Raw genomic sequence first — 23,455 nt, 5'->3', positions numbered from 1 at the left:
TCTTATTCACAAATTCTCCTATTACACCCAAACAGTGCACTAAAATGTATTACTGAAGAAATATTAGATGAGAAATAGGTAATACAGTAACAAAATTTTGCTTTATATTTGATCCGCACTGCTTGGTTTTCGATTGATCTGAGTTTGGTCTGTATTTGAGAGAAACAGAGGTGTCGGTCTCTCTCGATCCGTGTCTATGCTCTTTGTGTCTGTGCCGAGTACAGTCAGTAGTTAGAGCAACGCCAGTGGAGCCAGCAAACTTTGAGCTGAGAGCTGAGCAGGGAGATCTAGGCCCTGGTTAGATGGAGAGAAGTTTCCCACAGTTCATTTACAAATGCTACCTACACTGTCTTCCTACACACTGGTTGAAAATTAGCAAAGTATTCCTTTAATGAATCATTTCTTTCCCAAAAGTCCAAAAGAGCCCACACTATTGCCCCATGGCACACAACAAAGCCTTGTCAAAATTGAAGTAAGTGTGTGTGTGTGTGTGTGTGTGTGTGCGTGTGTGGCACAACAGGCATCTGTATGTGCTGTATGCATTGCTCCGTGCTGTCGCAGCACGTGGCTGAGCAGACCTGACCTCAAATAAAACTGAAAGTGTCATCACATATTCAAAGAGAGAGTGAAAAAAAGAGAAAAAGCGCCACGAATTATGCATGACTAAGTTCATCTGGCTTTACTGGGTCATCAGCAGACAGCAGCTTCTGTTTGTGTAAGCTTTTGTCATTTAAGCAGCTGTCTTTGCTTGGATTTATACGGCCTGTGTGGGTGGATTTATCTGAGTGATGAACATTATTGTTAGACACAACAACACATTCCTGTAAATATCTGCATAATCTCTTTGGACTGTGGTACCTCTGAATATTTTGCATGATGATGTAGACAAGATGACTCAAACCAAACAGTATCTAACGTGTCAGATACTACAGTGGGTTTGTAATAAACAATAAAAAAGCTGATTAATTTAAACCCTTTAAAGTCCCCACTAAGAAATAAGCAGTGGAATTTTTTGTCTTTGCATTTGTTTTGTTCCTTGGTGCAATAAAAAAAATCAATGCTAATTTTTTAAAGACCTAATATTTTTTTAAATACAGGCCTCAACCGAATGGTCAAAATTGCAAACCATTTACTGTTATAATGCTGTAATATGTTAGCTTGCGAACATATACCAATATATTTGTGACCACAGAAGTCCTAGTATTACGAGCACTAATATTATTTCCAGTCTTGTATTCTAGATATTTACCACTACACCACTTTGAAAACATCTCATAAATGGTAAAAAAAACATACAGATATATTTTTTTTAATCAAATGCATAATGGAATAAGATTAAATACAAACGGTTAACAACAGTTTATATTCATCTTTTTTCTAATTTAATAAAAAAAAGTTAATTTATGATCTCAGAGTTAGAAAGTAAAAAAAAAAATCATACTTGTGAAATCATTTCATCATAGACTGTATATTATGAATAGAATTAAAATGTATCATTTCACAACAATGACTGATCAAAAAATGTATTTCTTAGCAAATAGTCAGTTTTTATTTAATTAACTTAGCTTTACTACCTTTACCATAAAAGGCCAAATCCACCATTTGTTAGAGCATTATTTGACTCTTAAAATATTTCTGTTTTTTGTATAAAGTTACATGAATACATGAATATGTTCATTTAGACCCCTGAATCTATATCATGTCAAATAGCTATGTAAAAATCGCCCCACACAGAGCTCTCATGTCTTGAGTCACTTTTTTTGTTTTTTACTAAACTCTTGTAGGAAGCGAACTAAAAATGCAGGCTGTTTGAAGACACAGCGACACCTGGTGGATATTTTTATTAGCATAACGTAGCTAAACCGAATGGTAGAAATCGCTCAATCTGGTTGAGCTGATTTCAATACATTTTTCATCAGAATACAATGACTCAAAATGTGCCCTACCAAACAGCTGAGCAGGAAGTTAAAGCGTTTAAATAACAATCACACTTACAATCCGATCACCTGTTACCATCAGTGTTGCTACCAAATATCTAGTATTTTATTTAAGACTTTGTTGTAATTGAGAAAAAGGGACCGTGTGCTTTGGACATGTTGAACTAAAACGGCAGATCCTTTTTCCTTTATACTTCTTTTTTTAAACTAGGGATTTTCATGTTTCAGTGCATAGACTTAGCGCATTTTTTTAGCTATAGGCGAGCTGCAGCTTTCCCTTCTCTCTTGTGGGTGTACGGCCACACATTTCACACCCATCTATCTCTTTCTTTCCTCTCTGCTTTATCTCCAGAAGTGTTTGCTTACAGTGCATCAGGGGGCATCAGCAGACTCACTCTCCATCTCCCTTTAATTCTCACTCTCCTCCGACTCTATAACAGAAAGACCACCCCTCAGGGCACCTTATTCATCCACGCCATAATGTTGACAGAAAACACACAAAGGGCTTCATGAAGCTTCAGATCAGCCACACAGAAGGGCAGGAGGGCTTGGACAATGTCTAAGCAGCGTACTGAGGCACAAACAGCATTGCCATGATTTTACATTCTAGCATATTGCTTTGGGCTCTATTGAAGATAGAATTCATAAGACAGCTTGAAGGGAGCAGAGACAACCTCTCAGCGTGTTTACACAGAGTTTCACCACACCACACAAGATGCTCTAAAACTCGGCACTCGGCCACAAATGGAGAGATGTGATGCTTGGCTTGTCATGCGAAGGTTGAGTGAGGTAAGAAGAAAAAGCTCTGGATCTTAAGGCCGCAACAACTCTTTTTTTGTTTCAGATCCTCGACCCACACTACACTGTACAACTTTAGAAATCCCAGATGATTAAGTGTGTGTTTTGTTGTCAAATATATTACTGTTGGGTACAAAGTAAGAATAATATGCCTGATTTAGGGAAAGGTTTTACTTTATTAGATAAAGGCCCAGTGTGTTGGATTTAGGGAGATATAGTGGCAGAAATTAAATATTATACAACAAGTATATTTTCTTCAGTGTAAAATCACCTAAAACTAAGATTCATTGTGTTTCGTTACTTCGGAATGAGCCGTTTATAGCTACATACGGAGCAGGTCTTTGTCTATGGAGATTGCAATGTTTCACCAACATGTTTCTTTAGCAGACCAAAACAGACAAACCAAACACTGGTTCTAGACAGGGCTATCTGCATTTTAGTATCGGCCACAGCAGTAAGAAGAGAATGATGTAAAAAAAGCAAGGTGAACCTGCTTTAATCAATGTTTTTACCAGTATTACCTAGTCTGTTTGTTTTGAAGAGGAGTCGACCTCTGCAGATAATTTGACTCCCAGCAAAAAACTCCTAACAATAAATACAAATACTAATCAGGAGAAGTTTCAGCTGGTTGCAATTTGCAATCCTCACTGCTAGACGCCACTAAATCCAACAAGTCTTGCACACTGTTCCCTTAAACTGACTAAGTTTAAAGACTGAAGTCCTATTAGACATGCCAGTCACACCAATCTTAACACTTAAGATAATGCAAACTATTCTGCCTGCAAGCCAAGCCATCAAGACCAAGTCAAATTTTTTATGAGGTTCGTCAAAAAACACCTGAAAGAAAGGAATGTATGAACACAGAAATTTAAGAGCACAAAGGGAAAAACATGGAAACACTTCCGTCTAATAACATGGGAACAATAATTCCCATGACGATCCCTGAATATATGACAGTACTGTTTTACTCATGCAGTAATGCTATACCAGTCGTTCTGGCAGAAAGCACAGCAATTTCCCAGGCCTCAGTCTATTAAATGGAGTGCCTAGAGGCTTGATGAGTGATTAAGGTCAAATGATGGTCTCAAGCTTGGCGCTGAGATTATGATCAGACCTATGGTGAGCTGGGCGGCGTGTTGTCCATGTGACAGATTGGATATGTCAACAAAAAGGAATAAACAGGCTGAAAGATAAAGAAAATCTCATGTTGTTTATGATTAAAATGCCAAATATATATAGAGCACACATCCCACATAATCCCAGTGCAACTACAAGTGACTCTGAGACCTGCAGAGTTGCACTTTTTTCATAGCACAAAAGAACAAAGACATTTTCAAAACATCTGAGGGAGTGCAGGGGCAAAATGCTGACACCCACTTGCAAGATGGATGGTTTTAGCTCTTACCGAGAGATCTTTTCCTGCCCACTTGCATTCATCTCTTCTGGTGGGTGAAGCCGGCCAGGGGATCTGCAACACAAACACAGTTCCGGTGCATGTTAGAGAAGAATCACCCCCCTCCTCGAATCAATTTAACAGAGTGAGTCGATACAGCTAACGCTTGTGTGCATGAAAGTGGGTATATATGGGGGTTGAAGGGGTCACAATGCGATTTGTTATCCACTTTGTTTCAGTTTACTCCATTATTCATCCAGGTGTGCAGAGAGCAGCTAACATGCCTGGCACAGCGTGTGATCGTGTGCGACAGCCCTGGTCTGAAATATTCATGAGGCTCTTTTCTGTAGAAACAGGAAAGAGAGTCTCGAGATACCTGAGCCCCTGACTGGCACTCTGGATGGAGACACTCGCTCAGCAAATGGTGACCAGGATTCAGACTCTATAAAAATACATAATACGCCACAAAATGTTTTCATACTGCTCATCCAAAGTAATCCAAGTGCCCTGAAGCCCCGACATGCCAAGTTGTTTTGAAAACATCACCGGTGCCATGTTTTTAGACTTGTTGTAGTCTAAAAACATGGCACATATGTGCGCTCACACCAGACCAACCAGAGCTCGTAGTATCTTCACACCAGTGACATGCTGCCCGGAGGCATGCGTGTAGGAGGCTTCCTGGAGCAGTATAGAGACATGTTGTGGTTTTATCATGTAATTTTTAACATTTGAATCCTGGTTACAATTTACTTCAATAGTTCTGGTGATGAATGCAACTCCTTTTCCCCGTGAAACTCTGGCAGTGTTTTGTAGACTATAAAACTTCCCCCGACTTTCCATTGGCATGAGGGTGAGTAGATAATGACCGAATTTATCCCTTTAAGTCCGTCAGAAACACAAACAAGTCATAATAGACAGATAAATGGATGAAAGCACCAGCCAGACTGACAGAAAATCAAACATTGGCTGCACCTGTGCGTAGTCTCTGCTGATATTGAGCAGGTTAAAGGAGAAGATGTGGTCCTTGGCTCCCACCACCAGTCTTCCTTTCTCCTCGTCCAGCAGGAAGGTGTGGTAAGCCGAGCTGTTGGCCAGGCCTTCAAACGTCACAAGGTTGTTTGACTCCAGCATGTCTGCAGAGAAAAATGGAAAGAAAAGTGAGGATCAGCAAAATATGATAATCACTGTGTGAAAATCACAGTAACTGTGGGCAGCATGGACATGAAGAAAATCCATCAGGTCAACATTTATTTCAATTATTTTATTAAGTTTCCAGGGGTGTTTGAAAGAGACATCCTGGGTTTTAGAGCGCTTTCAACATTTCCAACCACTTAGAATTTCTGTGACCACAGATTCACCTCTCCATTCACTCGTCTGCCTGCTCAGTTGGATGTGCACTGAGGATCACTGCTCTGTGCTGTGAGGGTTGTTTTGGCTATATCCCAATAGACTGGTCCTCTTCTTCCTTTCCTCAAAGACCCCCTCAGAGCTTGTTTATGTGTTTTTTTAATTTATTTTTGTGTCAATGTTGTAGCTTCCATTCCCTTTATAAGGTGATCTCAGGACTAGAAATTGTACAGCTTGGCCAAGCAAGGCAACTGACAGAACCGATGCCAAGCCAAATTGGACTGGGCAGGTAATGCCAGCTCTGAGAGCCAATGATCAAACTGTCTGCATGGGGAAGTGACCTTGACCAGAGCAGCCAAGCAGAACTTGGTACACTCACAGTGGAAAACTGGGAGGAATATGTAATGTCATATGACTCTGCTAATATTTCATAGTTCAAGCTGCAGGATTACTCTAAACCGCATCAGCTATCCGGGCACGTTACTATGGGCTACAGCTCACGTTTTGCAGTGTAATGCGATGGTCTGCCAAGTCTGGCAAAGAAGCGCCATTTGCTTTCACAGCAGAAAGCCGAACTTGTCACAAACAGACATTGAGGATCTCATTACCGTAACGACCTCTAAAGGTGGCATTATGACTATGGCATTATCGCACCTTTTGTGTAAGATGTGCATAAACAAACACACATTCATGCTCTGTCCTTCTCACATTTTGTTCTCACCCGCAAAGTCTAACCACACCATGGCGCCCTCCCATTGACCACCCACACAAAAGGCTGGAGAGTTATGGAACAGGGGAGAACTGGTTCCTTTGGTACACTCTTTCTCTCTCTCTTTCTCTTTCTCGGGGAGTAAATAACAAAAATGTTCATGAATGTTTTAGCAGGGAGAATGCCCCCTCTCTGAAGTGTGTCAGAACCCGAGAGAGTGAGAAGACACAAGCTGGCGCATGAGATGGTGTAAAAGAAAAGCAAACTGGAGAAGAGGGGGCATCACACTGCTTTTACTCATTCATAAACTTCATTTTAACAAGAATTTAAAACATGAACATGAAAGTTATCCAACAAAACTTTGACAGATGTAATCTGAGAATGCTGATTTTTATAATTTGTTTTTAACTAAAAAAATAGTAAATGGGTTTTTAAAAATTTGATATTTAGCCACAGACCACTACAAACCCCTTTCGTACTGCTTATTGAGGGCAGGAATGTCCTGTCATTATTCTTCCTTGTCATTCTTTATGAAAGGTACTGTCGTGCCGTGACACACCAAGCCAATGACCTTGTTGGCTTTTTTTCGACTGATTCAGCATGGTGAATTGATGGAGGCAGGCATGGAGCCCATCCTTGAATGAAATCACTCTGATTAGCCATTGAACTCAGCACAGAAGAAGAAAAATGTAAATGAAAAATGTAAACAAACAGCTAAAGTTAAGTTCAACTAATTGGCTGAAACACAGCGACGTGAGACAACACAGCAGGGCGCTTTTGTCACTAGTATTTTTTGGATGTTGTCTTGGTGTGTCATGGCCTTAAGTTGGCAGAGGAGGTAGTAACAGCACAGAATTGATGTCTGTGTAAAAGGGACAGCCAGCAGGACAGGACCATAGATGAGACGGAATGAAACCCGTTTTATGTGCGACCCATTGCGGGAGATTTACTAAGCAGCTAGCCACAGTTAGCAGCTAACTCAAAAAGAAGAAAAGCATTTGAAAATGTTAACAAATTTGCGTGACTAGTAGGTCTGGGAGCTCCAAGCAGAGTGCAAGATCATCTGCCAAAAAAGGGACAGTGAATGATTGTTATGCCATATTATGCCAGAGTTATTGTTAAGAAAGCTCTACCTAAGCAATATGTTACTTATCACACTAGAGGTCAGCACTGTTGTGTTGTGCCTGTTATGCATCTTTTGCTTCCAGAATGCCAGCATGCTATCTAAAATCAAACACTGGGTTGGCATTGTGCTGCTGTTGTTTGGTTTTGTGTAAGAATGCAAAGTCATTCTAATGAAAGGACTCGTAATGGCCCTATGGTGCAATGTCTATGTAATAAAGGCTGCAGTCAAAAACCATGAATGAGCCGATAAAAAGCTAGATGAGAAGCAGTAAAAGTCAACTACAAAGACAACTATTAAAAAAGCATCATGGGTGAATAGTATAAAAGAATACTTATAGTGGAAATGATTCTTTCATAGGTTTTATGTTTTATGATTATTGCCTCAATGAAAATCAAATAAATATTTTATGTTATAATGTGGTTCAGTTGTTTTTGAATTAAGAGGCATAAGAGATTTGAGTATAATCTTTATGGTGCCAGTATGCTGGTTGAAAAAATGGCCTTAACAGGAAGTGTATCATAAAAAGGGCGATGAGACAAATGGAAAGAAAATAAGCTGGGCTTGAAAAGGAAATATATTAAAAGTTTAGGAAACACAGCTTTGGAAAGCAAAAGAAAAAATAAGAACATTCCTTCATGTAACATTTAGGCTCTGGCACTCTGACAAATACAAACCTTTTTTTCACTGACTTAAATGCATGTGAATGCTGCATTTACACATGCACACTGCTGTACACACAGGATGGCAGTAAACAATGGGTTGACATTGAGCCTCCATTTGCATTGTTTTGGTGATTTAGTTGGTTTCCTGTCCTTCAGCTCTGATGGGGACAGATTTAGTCTCCTAAGTATAAACTCACAGTGTTGTGTGACCCAGCCAGAGAAGTTGAAATCGAAACCTAATTTAATATGTCCATGAGGATTTAAAGTATTTTTAATGTCATAAAAAAACAACTCTGTAGCCACTCTGATACATAATGGGACTCGTTCCAAACCCGAAGGCTGGTTAAGACCTACAGTAGCATTGCAAGCCAAAGCAGTTGTAACAGTTTAAATTATGATTCAATAAATGCTTCCAGACATTCACACTATCAACTTTTATTCATATTTATGTGTCTGTAAATCACAGACAGAGGTACAGTAGATCACTCTATTTGTATTTTATTGGTAAAATGTTCTCGGAATATTACTAATTTAATTTTCAAAAGTGATTACTGGGTTGCAAAAAATACTGCCGCTGCCTTAAAGAATGGAAAGATGTGTAAGGTCATGAAAAAGTTGCAGAAAAAGTATTGCTTATCCCAGTCCAAAGCTGTGTCCCAGATTTATGCTCCTCTGTAACCTTGGTGATCAATCATTAGTGGATCCACTGTAAGCCCTTCACTGACAGCACAATAACACCCGCCTGCTACCTCTGACCCTCTTCCACCTGCACCAGCGCAGCGTCTGTGTGTGGGCGAGAAAGACGAAGACAGAGAGAAGACATCCTCCACATGTAATATTTTTTTACTTTTGCTCCACAGAAACAGGGACGGACTTTGCTTTGCAGATTGTAGCAAACTCTTTCCAACTACCTGACATCCAGCAAGGTTATTACACACACATGCACATTGATGAGTCACATGGAAAAGCAAAAAGGAAATTTCTGCACATTAAAATAAACTGACAACAATAAAAGTAGTGTGTCTGTGTAATTTGTATGTCATTTGTTTATCTGAAGGAAATCAGTAATTGCCCACAGAGTGATACACTTGTTTTATAAACAGCAAGGTGTCAAGGAGCTGCAGGGAAACTGCACAGACGTGATGACTGCACTTCACTTCTCCTCAAACCACATCGTTGTGAGAGAATGGAGAACAGCATCACCACATCCACCCACCACACACACACACACACACACACACACACACACACACGTCTCTGGTTTGTGGAAATTGTCTATGGGAGTAGTGTCCATGGCAACAGACCATTCAACAGAGACTACCACTAACTTATTAAAAGCTATTCATCCAGAGACAGATACTCTATGGGTATTGTACGTGGATCAGTGTGTGTGTGTTTTATGGAGCATGCTCTGATGTGTGTTATTGGAAAAAAACAGGATGTTTCCAAGCCATGCCACAGGTAGTAACCTATACATGTTTGAACTGGTGTGCCCTCTGGGTAAATAGACACCCTACTCATGCATAAAGCAACACTGTTTTTTCTTCTGTTTATCCTGCAGCAAAAACTAAACATTTTTCTGCAAATCAGTTTTGATACACTGCAAGACCTCTGACAGAGTTTCACAGTAATATTTAGAGGTGTGGACTTGGGTCACATGGTTTGGAGTCAAGGCAGATTTGACAACTTTAGACTGGATAAAATCAAGATAGATTTGCAGCCCTACTTGGAATTAAACACCAATGACTTGAGACTTCACTTGGACTTGAGCCTTTTGACCAGAAAATACTTGATAACATTACATCTCGTGAAGAGTGCAATATGGCTTGTGTTAAGACCTAGGACTTTGGATTTGTCAGTCTTGATTCAAGACTTCATTGGAAAGTCATGAGAGTTACTTGTTAGTTAAAAAACAATACCTTGATCCCAACGTTGGTAAAAATACTACTTAAAACTTGTCTGTTAAGTCGTGCTACATAGAACATGCTTAGATGTAATAAAAAACAAACAAACAGAGAGAAAGAGAGAGACGTAAAGACAGGTGGATCAGCAAATGTGTGGCCTGTAACAGGTGTCAGCTGCTGCCCTGCCATATTTAACAATTCTTTCTCTTTTACTCTGTAACTGTTGAGGCCTTTTAAGAATCCTGCAAATGTCACTTTTGTTACCAGCTGTTTGTTGCCCGCTTTCACTTTCACATCTTTTTCCTCTCTACACTTATTTTAGTTAAATTTTGCCCACTTTGCTCCCTTTCTTTCCGTTTCACTCCCTCACTCTCACCACCGCTATATTCTGTTGCGATGAATTTGAGAGTGAAGGACTGAGAGAGCCGAAGAGCGAGAGGGAAAAATGGAAAGCGAGAGAGAAAGAGAGAGATAAGGGGGCAGATGGAATGGATGCAAAGAATCAACAGTCCCATGTGAGACTGATAAAAATAAACTCTTTTACCCTACATTCTCTCCGTCTCCCTCTCTCTTTCTCTTTCTCGACTGGAGGGCACAGAGAGTGTTATCTAAGTGCTTCCTAAGAAAAAGCAGAAACACGTCTTAACAATAAACCATGTGTGGCCGCACTGTGTACGGGAGCGCTGATGTTTGGCCGCGGTTCAGCAGCTGCACTGACGTTCATCCTTCACATGGCTGATTGTATGATTGCACACTGACAAAACACGACGTATGACTGTGTTACTTTAAGTGTATACAGTCACTGATTCATCCATGCCTGAGGGAAAACACGACAAAGCTTCATCAGTCAAGTAATTTGTTCAGTGTCAAGCAGAAATGCAGGCAAACGCCTCCTCAAACCCTCTCACATATTACAGGCTGCTCTGCAAATTTGCCTGGTTTGAAGTTTAAGGTGATTGCTTTAGTTATGAACGAAATAATATTGACGAGATTGTTTTAAAGATTGCAATAAAGTCAGTTTTATTAAAGTTATGGCTGGGCAATCAGGGGCGTAGGTTTCTTTTAACACTGGGAGACACAAATATGAACTGGGGGTTTGCTTATATTATATACTGATAATAAATACTGAGGAGGACGTGTCACCTGCATCCCCTCTTAAATCTATGCCAATGATTGCCATGTATCATATGTCATATTGTGATGACATGGTCCTGCTCTGTTATTGTTATACCAAATCTTTTGTGAAATAAGAATAAGTAAATGGAGTTAAAACTTAACGATCAAGTTTGTAGGATATAGTGGCAAGACTGCATAACTGATATTTCTCCCGCATGCCAAGCACAAAAACACGTTGGAATGGTCCTATCTAGAGAAAGTGTTTGGTTTGTCCATTTTGGGCTACTGTAGAAAAACATGGTGGACTCCTCAGGAAAGGATCCACATCATACGGGGATATAAATGGTCCATTCTAAGGTAATAAAAACACAACCGTTCTTTTATGGAGCAGCACAGGAGACCACTCCTGCCCAGTGCAAAGAGACTAATTCATCTGCCTTTGACAGAACGGACTAAATTATTACACCGACTGACATGCATATGGATTAATTATTTACCTGTTTAATAAGTTAGTTAGTTACCTGCCTTTAGTTATGATTGCCTTCTGTGTTTGCATGTGTTTTTACTGGGTTTGGAACCATCACTGTTGTTTTACGTATTCATCGATGAGTACCAATGACAATGCAGTTTCCATTCAGGGAAGTTTTCTATCCATCTCTCCATCTACCTACTTATCTACTTATCCATTCATCCATCCATCTACTAGCGAACAGCTTTGTGTGATGTGATAGTTCAAGTTCGCTGCAGATTGTGGGACCATTTTAAATGTGATTTTTTGCCATATTGTAATTTGTAATGATATTGGAAAATGTTCTTATTGATGATTTATTACTGATTTCAACCACACTGCTCAGCCCTACATCGTACTATGCCTGTCAGTCAGCCGATAGCCAGGGGCACTGAAGATGATGTAAGCGGTCATATTTCAACAAAGTGAATTTATTCTTCAGTGTGTCATACTTTGCAGCTGGTACAGATGATGACTAAGTCAAATGACTACAAAGATTCCTCTCAGAGCCCCTGGTGAAAGAAGTCAAACAAAAACTGAACAGTGCCAAACAAATCCTGAGTACGCCTCCATTTGGAGGGGAACAGTCTATTCAGAACCCGAGAAAGCCTCCAAACATCCAGCTCCCTGAGTGTACAGGATACCTTCCCATGGCTGTTCAGGGCCATTCAGAGTTTATACTGTACACACCCCGAGAAACCCAACTCCACTCCGAAGATTCTTAACGTGCTTATGGATTAAAGGTCTTTAAGGGAACTTCTCCGTTCTCCAAGTCTGATTAAAAGTCAGTTTGCACCATAACAAAAACACAAGACAAACACGAAGACAAAAACAGCTGAACAGGACAACTGGAGAAAGAACTTTGTGAACAGTAAGGCCGAGCAGTTACTAATGTAGTTTCAATTTTCTTGGCTCTTTTCCTCCTTGGTATGCAAGAATAAGAATTTTGTTGTGCTGCTCTGAATATATCTGCCTGTGTGTGTGTGTGTGTGTGTGTGTGCGTGTGTGTGTGTAAGCCATTGGCTCTGCTGTGGAAATGGGTGGACAGGTCGAAGAGAAGGAGAAGAGAAGAGAGCGAGTACTTTTGGCAGTACACACACATCCTATAAAACTAAAGTGCCCCCTCTTCCTTCCCCTGGACAGCAAACAACATGTGCTCTACTTCTTGTCGCCCATAAACTTGCAAAACCATATGGATCTGTGTTTACTCCCCAGAGGATGCACTCACCTCGGGGGTGTGAATCAGTCTCAGATGAATTTATTAGGGCTGTCAGCATTAATGTGTTAATTGCGTTTAAGGTCCATACGTGATGCCTTTAAATTTGTTTTTTAAAAATTTCAAATTGCGTTAATCGCTGGCCAGAATTCCTGTATTCAAGAGGCTGTACTGGGCTGAGTTTTGAAGCTAAAGTGGTGATAGTGGTATCATATGAAACTAGAAGACTTGGGAAATCCAGTGGTATGTCATGTTAACTTCTCAGTAACAGAATAACGCTCCAAAGTTTGGCTAAATTTTGGCGATGTAAAAACAGCATGGACATTTCACAGGGGTCCCATGACCTCTGACCTCAAGATATCTGAGTGAAAATGGGTTTTGTTGGTACCCATGTTATGCTAGTCCCATGCAGTTTTTTGGTGTCATTTGAAGACTTGAATCATTAAGGACTCTTGATAATGCATCAATATCAATAAAATTAACGATACCCATCCTTAATGAAAATGTGATTAAAAAATGTGATAAATCGTGACTAACTTTTAAAATTCTGCGATTAATCACAATTTAAAAATGAATCGCTGACGACCCTACAATTTATGAAAAAGTGTCGATGGCCTCACACTATCTCATCATCACCCAGTCGCAGTTGTTGATACAGTTGGACCTTAGCTCGTGTTTAGGTAGCCATGGGGTACCATTGTAATGTTTCCCCCACTCCACTGCCCTTCTGCCCCTCAACTGTCGCTTTCAAAGATTTTTTGGAATCTCCTGGGGTTCAGCGGGGAGTCTGTGTGTGTGTGTGTGTTTGTGTGTGGGTGTTTTTGGTGGTCAGTCATGGAAGTATGTAGAGATTAACAGCGTTCACTGAGGGGCTCATACTGCGGGGGAGCAGGCTGCTGCTCAAGTTCACGCTTTCGAGATAAACACCTCCCTGCTGTGTTCATAAGAGTTAAATCTTCAGTAGAGTCAAAAAACATGTGCAAGTGTGCAGAAGCCTGCACCCACACAGACACATTTGAACACACGTTGCTTTTCCCAGTATTCCCAGTGACCTGTAGGGGTCAGAGTTCCTTCACCTCACAGCAAAACTACCGGACAACTTCTCAGGCTGTCTGAGCAGGTACTGCTCTGTAATCCACCACAGTGAATCATCTGATTTCCTCCTCTCCATGAGTAAAGCTGCTTCACCTATCACAGGGGTAATAAATAATTTATATGATGATATAAATGATTCATAATGCAATAATCCCATGTCACTTGCCTAATGGGACCTACAGTGGATAATGTTTGATGAAATTCTACAGTATTACATGAATAATATTTCCACCACGTTCCAGGCATGAAAATGATACCTGCATGCTTTCCTCTGGCTCCTCAGCCAGATATGGTGCCAAATATTGTCCCCAGCAGCCAAAATGAGAATGAGGTCTAATGGAAATATTGAGCCAAATAACCAAGCTGGCCAGGCTGCTACCTGAGGGCCTGACTCCTAACAGAGATATCACTGCATGGGCGTGTTTCACCAAACTGACAGCATGTTGTTTTAAATGACTGATGCACTCACAGGTATCATTAGCTAACTACAGATGGCCATGTATTTATGTGTGTTTGTGTGTGAGCGCATGCTCGTGTGTATAATTATGGATCTCCCAGTGCTGAGCGAGAAATTTTTCTCTTTGGGAAAGCCATCTGCTGAAACAGACCTGCGCCATTCATCCTGAGCATAATTACCATGCAGGAAAGAGCGGAGCGGAAAAATGACATCCAGGAAAAAAAGAAAGGGAGAGAGAGAGAGAGAGGGATAAATGACGCTCAACTGCCAGGGAGTCCGTGTCTGGCACCACTTTTCATTGCAAAACTGACAACAGCAGTTGATCAAAACAGAGAGAGAAAGACAGGAAGACACATCAGAGACAGACTTCTATCATAAACAATTCAGTTGTGTCATTAAGACACATGAGGCAGTTAAAGTTACTTTCCTGAACAAGACTTAACTGCTCTCCTCTTGGCATAATCATACAATTATTCCCATTAATTCCTATTTATTTTTCCTAGCTGATTGGTTTACTGAACCAATTTAGTATTATTTTTATGACACTGCCAAGAGGTTTCCATGAGAACAACACATTTGCTTTTTTACAGCTTAACTGGATGTAATGGATCATAAATACTATATTTGGAAGAGTTATCTGCATGACTCAGTGGATATTAAATGGGAAATTGCTGTAGAGACATGCAGATGATTTAAAACCACATATAAAACAGCTTTTGGACTAAAGTCACAACAAACAGATATGCATTATTTCATCTATACACATCTGATAAGCCATAAAACCTGACAAAGATGTACTTGTTTAACTCAGTTTGCTTTGCTGTGTTTTTACATGTAATCAGAGCAAAGCATCTCTCTGCCTCACAGTAGGATCTCATAGTTACAACTTCTTTAGACAAGCCTTCACTTCAGCGGCACACCACATGTGGTTTGGAGATTTATGTCTAAACAATCAAGAGGCAAAGCATCTAACTCAGACAAAACAGTAAAGAACTGAAACATTTAGAGATGTGCATTTGTGACAGGTTGCACAAATGCAAGTAACTCACCTTTATAGGAGAGTTTTAGCCGGGGGACGTTGTTCTTGGTCTGTTGGGCTCCGCTGCCCTCCGTCCTGAGCAGAACCACCCCACACAGCAGCAAAACGCTGCCCCAGAGAGCACCCATGGTCCTGGGGCAATAGAGGCCAGAGAGGTCCTTTTAAATACACGCCTCCAGCGCGGTCTCAGTCTCAGCGCCGGTGTAGTAAAAGAAATGTTCCTGCTGTCCAGCGATTATGAATAAATGCTCGTGCTTCAAGTCCAGACTGATTCTCAGCAGGTCTCGTCCCCTGCCAAATCAAAAACCCTTTCCTGTTCCAGGGGTCAAAAGCCAAAAATTAAGAGTCCAACTCCAGGGGAGACAGAACCTGCAAAGTAGAGTCGGGGGTCAATGTTGCTGCAAGTGAGCCTCCCACACCAGCAAGTCCAAGGCAAACTTAACCCAACTAAAGAAGAGATCTTCACCATACTAACAGCGAGGAAGAGTGAGATGGTCTGTGTGCGACTGCCATGGTACTTAACCAGCATGCTGCTCTGTCTAACCAGCCATCCACGTTGTCGCTGAGCCTCTACCTTCAACTAAAGAGAGAAAAACAGGTCCAGTTTGTTTCAGCTGTTAATCCAGTCTGCTTTGTAGAACACAATCTGCACTGGCTCTCTCTCCTTTTTTCACTTTTTTTTAGCTACCTCTCTCTCGACTTAGTACTGCTCTGGACTAGTTCAGCCCTACTCAGCGCAGCTCTGCCCTGTCCCCACAGCGCAAGGCACACAGTGCAACTGAGAACAGCTGAGGCAGACGGCATAGTCAGAGTGAGAGAGAGGAAGAGCGAGAGAGAGGAGAGAGAGAGGGAGAGGAGAGTGAGTGCAGTGTAGGTGGGAGAAAGGGTGAGAGAGAGCAGAGAAAGCATGAGAGAAAAGAAAACACTGAAAGCAAAAGTGGTAGGAGAGGAGAGGTTAGGGCAAGGCAGGAGGTTAGAAAGAGTATGGAAACAGGAAAACAGCAGAGCATGAAAGCATCGAAGCTCAGTATTAGTAAAAAATAGATGCAGCTTTTCAGTAAAGATGAAACTCTAAAATGTAGTACTTTTAGTAGATGCTGCAACGCTTATCTACAAAATAAATGAACATGCAAAAGTCCTTTTTACCTAATTTAACTTCTTCGCCTCCCAGTTTCCTTGCCCTCTAACCTTCATTTTGCACAACATCCCGTTCCCATTTTTTAATGCATTTCAACAGTTTTTAATGCATTATGCAGGTATTGGGATTAGCCGCTGGAAATCATTTAACTCAGCTGAATCCCCTCTGTTAATTCTGTGTTGCAATATCTGCCTCTCCTTTTTTTATTCTGAGGACTTGCATAATATTGAAAGGTATCCATTTCACAATGATATATTTCCCAGGAGACCGACTGCATCATAAATTAAACTATACATAATTTATCATCTCAGTTATGCTAAAATGTAGTATGCTTTTAGATTCAAACGAGTCGGCGTGCTGTGTGGTTAAATGTCCATTACTTTTTGTTAAGTGTTATTTAATTTAACAAGAAAACATACCAGAGATTACATCAAAGATTAGATAAATTTTTTTTTTCTGCTGCCTAAAAATGCCAGACAGTGAGACATCATAGAGGCCAACTGCATGCTATTTAACTGGCTGCTTTGCAATGTAAAACATCAGCAACCTACTTTGCCTGAGTCAAATGGATTAGTGGTGAGGCTGACATCACAGTGTTGTGACGCATGGTTTACATGTAATTATCTGACAACAATCTCGTCAGGCCCATCTGTCTGGTGATGGCGCCACTTGTGTTTCAACAATCACATGGGCGAACGCAGACGTTCCTGGAAAGACCTAATTTTCAAGCTTAACTTAATTTATGAGATTTTTTGCGTCAAAGTATAACAAATCTGATTCGGTGGAAAAACAAGAAATGTTCTTGTACTGAGAAATCATTCCCAGAATGAGATAGAGAACATTTACCAAATTTGGGCATGGACCTGAACAAGTGTAATAACTCTTACATCATGCACTATTAACAACAAAAAATCTCTCCACTGACAGATAAAGCTGGTCTGCATGTGTCCAACAAAAATAATCCACGTTTAAGATGAATACAGTGTTCCAAAAAAACATTACAAGACCCAATTAACATTCTTTAATAGTCACTTAAGTATAAAGGCAGATTGATTGGGTATTTATTGGCTACTCCATCATAGTCCGAAGGGGAGTCTTTTCTCTTAAACCGTCCCAAATGAGATGTCAATCTCCCTCTAAACAGCAGACCCTCAGTGAGCTGATTTCTTCCCGTGGTGAATGATAATGACTTTAGTGCCAATGGTGTGGTTAAGACCTCTAACAGGCTGTATCCATCTGGATAAAGAGCCATCAGACAGTGGGAGGAGAGCTGAACTAATCCTGTAGTGAGTGGATGGGCCTCACGGTTATGCTAATGTAAGCTGGCGCTTGGAGGTTTCAGGGAGAACACTGGAGACTACGGGGAACAAGTGTCACGCCACAGTCTCTGCTTCCCAAACAGACTGGATTAGGGGCTGGAACAGACAGATCCTTTTCTCTGCTATGTGGGATTGGCAGTGTTGACGTACCAGTTCATTATTCCAAGGATCGTGTAACACAATCTGCCATAACTAAGGCCAGACGGAGCGATTGTTTGAGGGGAATTAGGAGTGAATGGCCCACTTGAGAATGTTACTCCACACTTCTACCGGCCGTTCTCCTCGCATGTTGATAACTGCAAAGTGTCTCATGAATTTGATGTTCAAGTGGATAACGGTAACTAAAGCTACTTGTACTACACTGCTAACTCACAAACTGATTTACTTTTTTACATCTAGGAAACCGATTGCCTCGATAAAGGTACGGAAATACAGCTATTAGTTTTAATTCATGTTTATTTCTTACTTCATTGTTAAGTTAAAATGAGAAGTAAAATAACATAAGAAACTTAAGAAATTAAGTAAACCAAGTTAGTTGGACTTATCTGAACAGTTTTATGTATTTTGCAAGTTTGCTGCCTGAAACACTATCTGTCATTCTGATTTTATTTTGGTGGATTTTTATGTATGTCAAGTTTCTGTTGGTTTTCAGCCTCAATTCCTGCCTGAACTTGACCCGGCATCGATAACAACCGAGGATGAAGCACAACTCCACTCATTTCAACTCAGTTTATTGAAATGATGATTGTTAAAATACAACTGTTACGCTGAAAACCTCAGAGAAAAAAAAAATCATGTTAGTTAATTCAGCCGATAAATTCGTTTTTTTGAATAACATAAATCCTGTCAGGTACGTCAAGCGAAATCTATGTCTTTAATAAAATCACTTGATTTTAATCGTTGAAACATTGTTTTATCATGTTGCACACCAAATTTCATTTAATCAACATCATGTTGTGCCACATATGTATTAAACACATTCATTGCAATTTTTAATTATTTATGCTTTGTTTTTTGCTCTTTTTAAAATAATATTCGCAATAAGTGTTAAATCATTTTTAATTTACCTTTTAATTCTAATGGCTTAACAATGTTGTTTCATGTAGTGAAATGTTAATATTTATGGACTTTTACATATTGCCCTGATTTAGGTAGTGTAGGCTTTTTACAGTTTGTTTGTTTTTGTTGGTTTGTTTGTTTTGTTTACCTGCCCAGGGACAACAGATGCAAATTACTTTTAAATGTGTGCCGTCCCTGTAAAAATATACAATGAATTACATCGTAAATTAGAAGTAAATTAAATATTTTTGATAAAATAGCATGACATGGAGTCCTGTCAGACTCTTAAGTAAAGTCAAAGAGAAAGATTTAGTCTGAATATTTCCATTAAAAAAGGTAGATTTTTTAATTTATTTTTATTTATTTATTTATTTTTTAACAAACACTGATCTCGTCTCAAGATGCTCCAATGAAAATAATCCTGCAAACTAATCTTTTCTTTTTTGTGCTTACTTTTTTCATCAAATGCAATCAAATACTTCTGAGTAGAAACAACTGTTCGGTTAAATCAGACTAACTTGGTTTGATTAAGATGCACTTAGAAAGAACAACTTAAATCACTTTTAATTTTTAAGTTGACCTCACAAAATGAAGTAAATACCAAAAAAATTTAAGTGAACCTTACAAAAAGATATAAAGTCAACATAGTGCAAGAATAGTTATATTTACTTACCCTTTTCAAGGCAATCAGGTTCCTAGATTTTTTTTTAATTAAGATCAACTTGTCAGATTTTACAGTGTACATGTCACATCAATAATGCCATCTAAGATCTTAGTTGAGGAACTGCCACTCGTGATTCTGTTTGATTCTGATTAAAAATGCATATGCAGACTTGACAATTGGCAGTTAAATCCTCCCGGCCCCGTCCTCAAAGAGGAAAAAAGACGGTGGTGAGAATGTCCCAGTTCCTGACATAGGGGAGGTATTCAGAGCTTCCAGCTCAAGAGTTCTCCACTGAACCCCACTGAAGCCTCTCAGTTCCCATTTTAGTCTAACTCTTCCGTGCACTCTCCCTAACTTTTCTCTAAGCTCTTTATTAACCCTCAAAATTTCTGAATTGCCGGGGAAACAAGTTTTCTGTGTTGCAGATTCAACATTTCCTTCAGCGTTACAGTCTTGTAAAATGTTTGCCTCTCACCTCTCAGCCTGGCTATGGTTCAAAAATATACTGAATTACGTTGGTCCAATAAAAAAAGAGGGACACGTCCTTGACTATGTGTGGGTTTTTACAGAGCCCAAAGGGAGTTGTGGGTTTCAAGGAGAATGGCCCTCTCTGAAGCACCAATTCAGCTTCATGGTCTAAACTCTCCTTTTCACTAAGACAGAGGGCCCAAAGTGCTCTGTCCATCTCAGAGTTCATCAGATCCTATGTGCAAGTGCAGGGAGGGAGGAGGGGGGGGGGGCTTCTTTAACTTCAGGAGAGGCACGGTATGTTTGGAAGTGGGGCCGATCGGGCCCGTGGAGTAGGAATGGCAATGGATCTGTCAATACTCATTGAAAGCTGGAGCCCCCCATCAGAGTTCACTCAGCCCTCCTTAAACAATACTCTCCCCACCTCATCACGCCTCCTGCCCACACAAGTGCACCCCCCAGCCCTCAGATCTCTCCACACACAAGCTGCTTTCCTCCTCTGCCTCCCTCTGAGCATCACCTCCCCCAACTCCACACCGCTACATACATTAACCCCCATCTGCTGCCATGTCTCCACATCCCTCAGCTTGCTCTGCTCGAAGGCCACTATTGCAGAATGACAGGAGGCCGGGGGCCCGTCGCAGCGGCACCATACATGTTTCTAGAATTTTAGGACTTTTCAAGGATTTTACGACATTTCTTGGACCTTTGGATGCTGCTGAAGACATTTCTAGGATTTAAGATTTTAGGAAGTTTCTCTGACTTTGGGATGTTTCTAGGTTTTTAAGTTGTTTCTAGGATTTTAGTACGTTTCTTGAATTTTAGGACGTTTCTAGATTTTTAGGACATTTCTTGGATTTTAGGACATTTCTAGGATTTTACAATGTTTCTAGGATGTCAGGACATTTCTAGAATGTTAGGATGTTTCTAGGATTTGAGGACAGTTTTAGGATTTTAGGACATTTCTAGGATTTTAGGACATTCCTAAAAATTTAGGACGTTTCTAGACTTTAGGATGTTTCTAGGATTTTAGGACATTTGGGACTTAGCCAGGAGCTGTATTGAGGGATGCGAGGGATCATCAAATGGCGCTTCTTTTGATAAAGAATCTCCGATTGATGCTTTTGTAATGCGCTCTGACACTTTATTTAGACTAAAAGTACACAAACAATTTGCAGTGTGAGTGACTTCATTTTTATTGTGAATTAAAAAATGGTTGGGGGGGGGACCCTGAACCCTATCAGGGGACAGATTTGGCCTGTGGGCTGTAAGTTGAGTATCACTTCTCTACACCTATACCACACACCGAAAGCTCTTTCTATCACTTTCCTCATCGCTCTGTCCATTCCTCCTTTGCTCTGTTTCATCCTCTCTGACCTCCACCTACTCCCACAAGCCTGGAAACATAATCCTCTAAATGAGAGGATTTGGCTCAGCAAAATTAACCACGAGCCCAAAGACAAGCAAATGAACCACATGTGCCGCCCACCTACCCCTTTACAATACCAGCCAGCATAGTTCACCCCTGCATCCACCCACCCAGCTGTAGTTAAGATTAGCTTCACAACAGGCAGCAGTGAGTGATTGGAACAGGCAGCATGCAAGACAGAGAGAGAAAAAAAGAGGAAATGCATGAATAAAAACTATCAAGAGTAATATTACAGGTTCGAGGATGGAATAGCCTTTTAGGAACGGTTTTAGAAAATGATTCGTCAAGGCATTCATGTTCCATCAGCCTTCAGTTCCTCTGAGTGGAATAAATTACCATAAGAGACTTTAAATACCATTGTATGACATTTTATTCTCATTCCCCAGACGAGACGAGATATATGACGCAGTGACGCAGTTTGCTACACTACCATGGATATTGGGTTGCTGCCTATGACAGGACTGATGTATTGGCATTGTGGTTATTATGGGCATAAAACACACACAAACATGGAGTGATGGAAGCCAGCTGTGTGAGTCTGCGAGTCTTGGTATGGAGGAAAAAGGGAAGGCCTTTTCTTCACCTTGGGAGCTACTGGGATCAAGTCCTCACCAACTTACCCCAGGGGCAGCTGGGAGACAATATACAAGAAAAACGCATAATGTCTGACCACATCAACACTTATAGTACAATTTAGATCATCAGTTGGGACAGAGTAAAATCATATTTGAGCGTATCTGTCATCACTGTCATCAGACAAAGTGTGGAAAAACTCTTTTCCACTTCAGTTCTTCCATGTAAGGAGACTCCTAAGAGTATGGCATATATAGACAGGGTATGTCGTGCACTATTCATGACTGAATAAACCACATGCTGTTGGTGATTTACTCTTTCTTAATGAAAAATGGATGAAAATACAGCAAAAAACCTCAGAGCTATGAATAAATTACTGGGAACAGTGCATCGTCTTCAACACCGAAGCAACCACACCCTCATTGTGGCGTCCACTATGGCAAAACTGAGAGGGGGCGTTTTGCCAGTTCATATTAGAGAAAACGTACATTCTGTAAGCGCATTAAAATCTGATTACAGCGCGCTCAAATATCACAATATATTAACAAAAACAAACTCAAATTCATTCACAACATCGCCTCCTCTAGAGGACAATAGCAGTTTGCCACAGACAGGCATTAACACTGAGATAAGAGGACACGGCTTCACTCTTTCACCAGCCACATGAATTTATTATCATCCATCAATATTTCAACCTTCAGGCTACCTGCTTCTCACCTCCACAGGGAACAACAAAAACACACACAGCGTCTCTCTGACTCACATGTAGCCACCCAGAGATTACATGAACGAGGAAGGGGGCTGAAACAGCACCTTTCTCGGTCATATACTCTTACAAATAAAGTTGCACAGTGTGGAAAACCGTCAGCAGAAATCTCTTTGAGTCATTTGAGACATATGGTGTGTAAAATAAGACATCTTTTTACCATGTGGAAAAGGTGGGAAAAAGTAATTGTTTTGCAAGTCACAAGTGAGTCTCAAGTTTTGAACTCAAGTCCCAATTCAGGTCCTGAGTCCAGAAAAAGCAAGTCCTAAGTCAAGTCCTAAAGTCTAAAGTTAAAGTCTAAAGTAAGTCTGAAAGTTTTGAGTCCTAAACAAGTCATAATGTATTCTTTACTGAAGGAAATGCTATTTTAGCAACACAGTACCAATACATTTGGTAAATTTTTTTGTAAGCAAATAAAATTAACTTGGTATCATTTTTGTCCTTCTCAATTCATGTTTCTCTCCTGCAACTTAACTGGATGCTGTCCGACTGGTTCAAACAAACTGGATCTGGTGAATTACGTGTTGACTTGCTGGTGATTCATGAAATTAATTAATTTGTGGCACACTTTTTAAATGACATACTTTTCTAAGTTTTGCGGAAGGTATCAAGTCAAAATGCTCAAGTCTAAGTGCAGTCACAAATCATGGTGTTAAAGTCCAGGTCGAGTTGAAAGTCTTTTTTTATTTTGTCGGGTCTAAAGTCAAATTTTGTACTCAAGTCTGACTCGAG

General features: G+C 40.3%; 1 protein-coding gene across 5 annotated transcripts in view; it reads right to left on the bottom strand.

Annotated features, from left to right (window-relative positions):
• sema3ab (sema domain, immunoglobulin domain (Ig), short basic domain, secreted, (semaphorin) 3Ab) overlaps positions 1 to 23,455 on the bottom strand; it is a 90,176-nt gene that overhangs the window by 18,141 nt on the left and 48,580 nt on the right. For 2 of the 5 annotated variants that reach the window (XM_088079859.1, XM_088079858.1), the window contains exons 2-4: positions 15,318 to 15,676; positions 5,101 to 5,261; positions 4,141 to 4,203 (exon numbers count right to left, since the gene is read on the bottom strand). In XM_088079859.1, coding sequence (XP_087935985.1) covers positions 4,141 to 4,203; positions 5,101 to 5,261; positions 15,318 to 15,435 — 342 coding nt within the window. In that variant the 5' untranslated portion in view covers positions 15,436 to 15,676. Of the gene's footprint in view, positions 1 to 4,140; positions 4,204 to 5,100; positions 5,262 to 15,317; positions 16,095 to 23,455 lie in introns of those variants that run through there. The other 3 variants (XM_088079860.1, XM_042495622.2, XM_042495619.2) reach the window with 2 other exon arrangements.

The sequence above is a fragment of the Plectropomus leopardus genome, chromosome 7 (assembly GCF_026936395.1).
Source record: "Plectropomus leopardus strain MGB_pleo_1.0 chromosome 7, ASM2693639v1, whole genome shotgun sequence".
In the NCBI taxonomy this organism is placed as follows: Eukaryota; Metazoa; Chordata; class Actinopteri; order Perciformes; family Serranidae; genus Plectropomus; species Plectropomus leopardus.
Note: the sequence above shows the minus strand (reverse complement) of the source record. Positions and strands in the feature narration are given on the sequence as shown.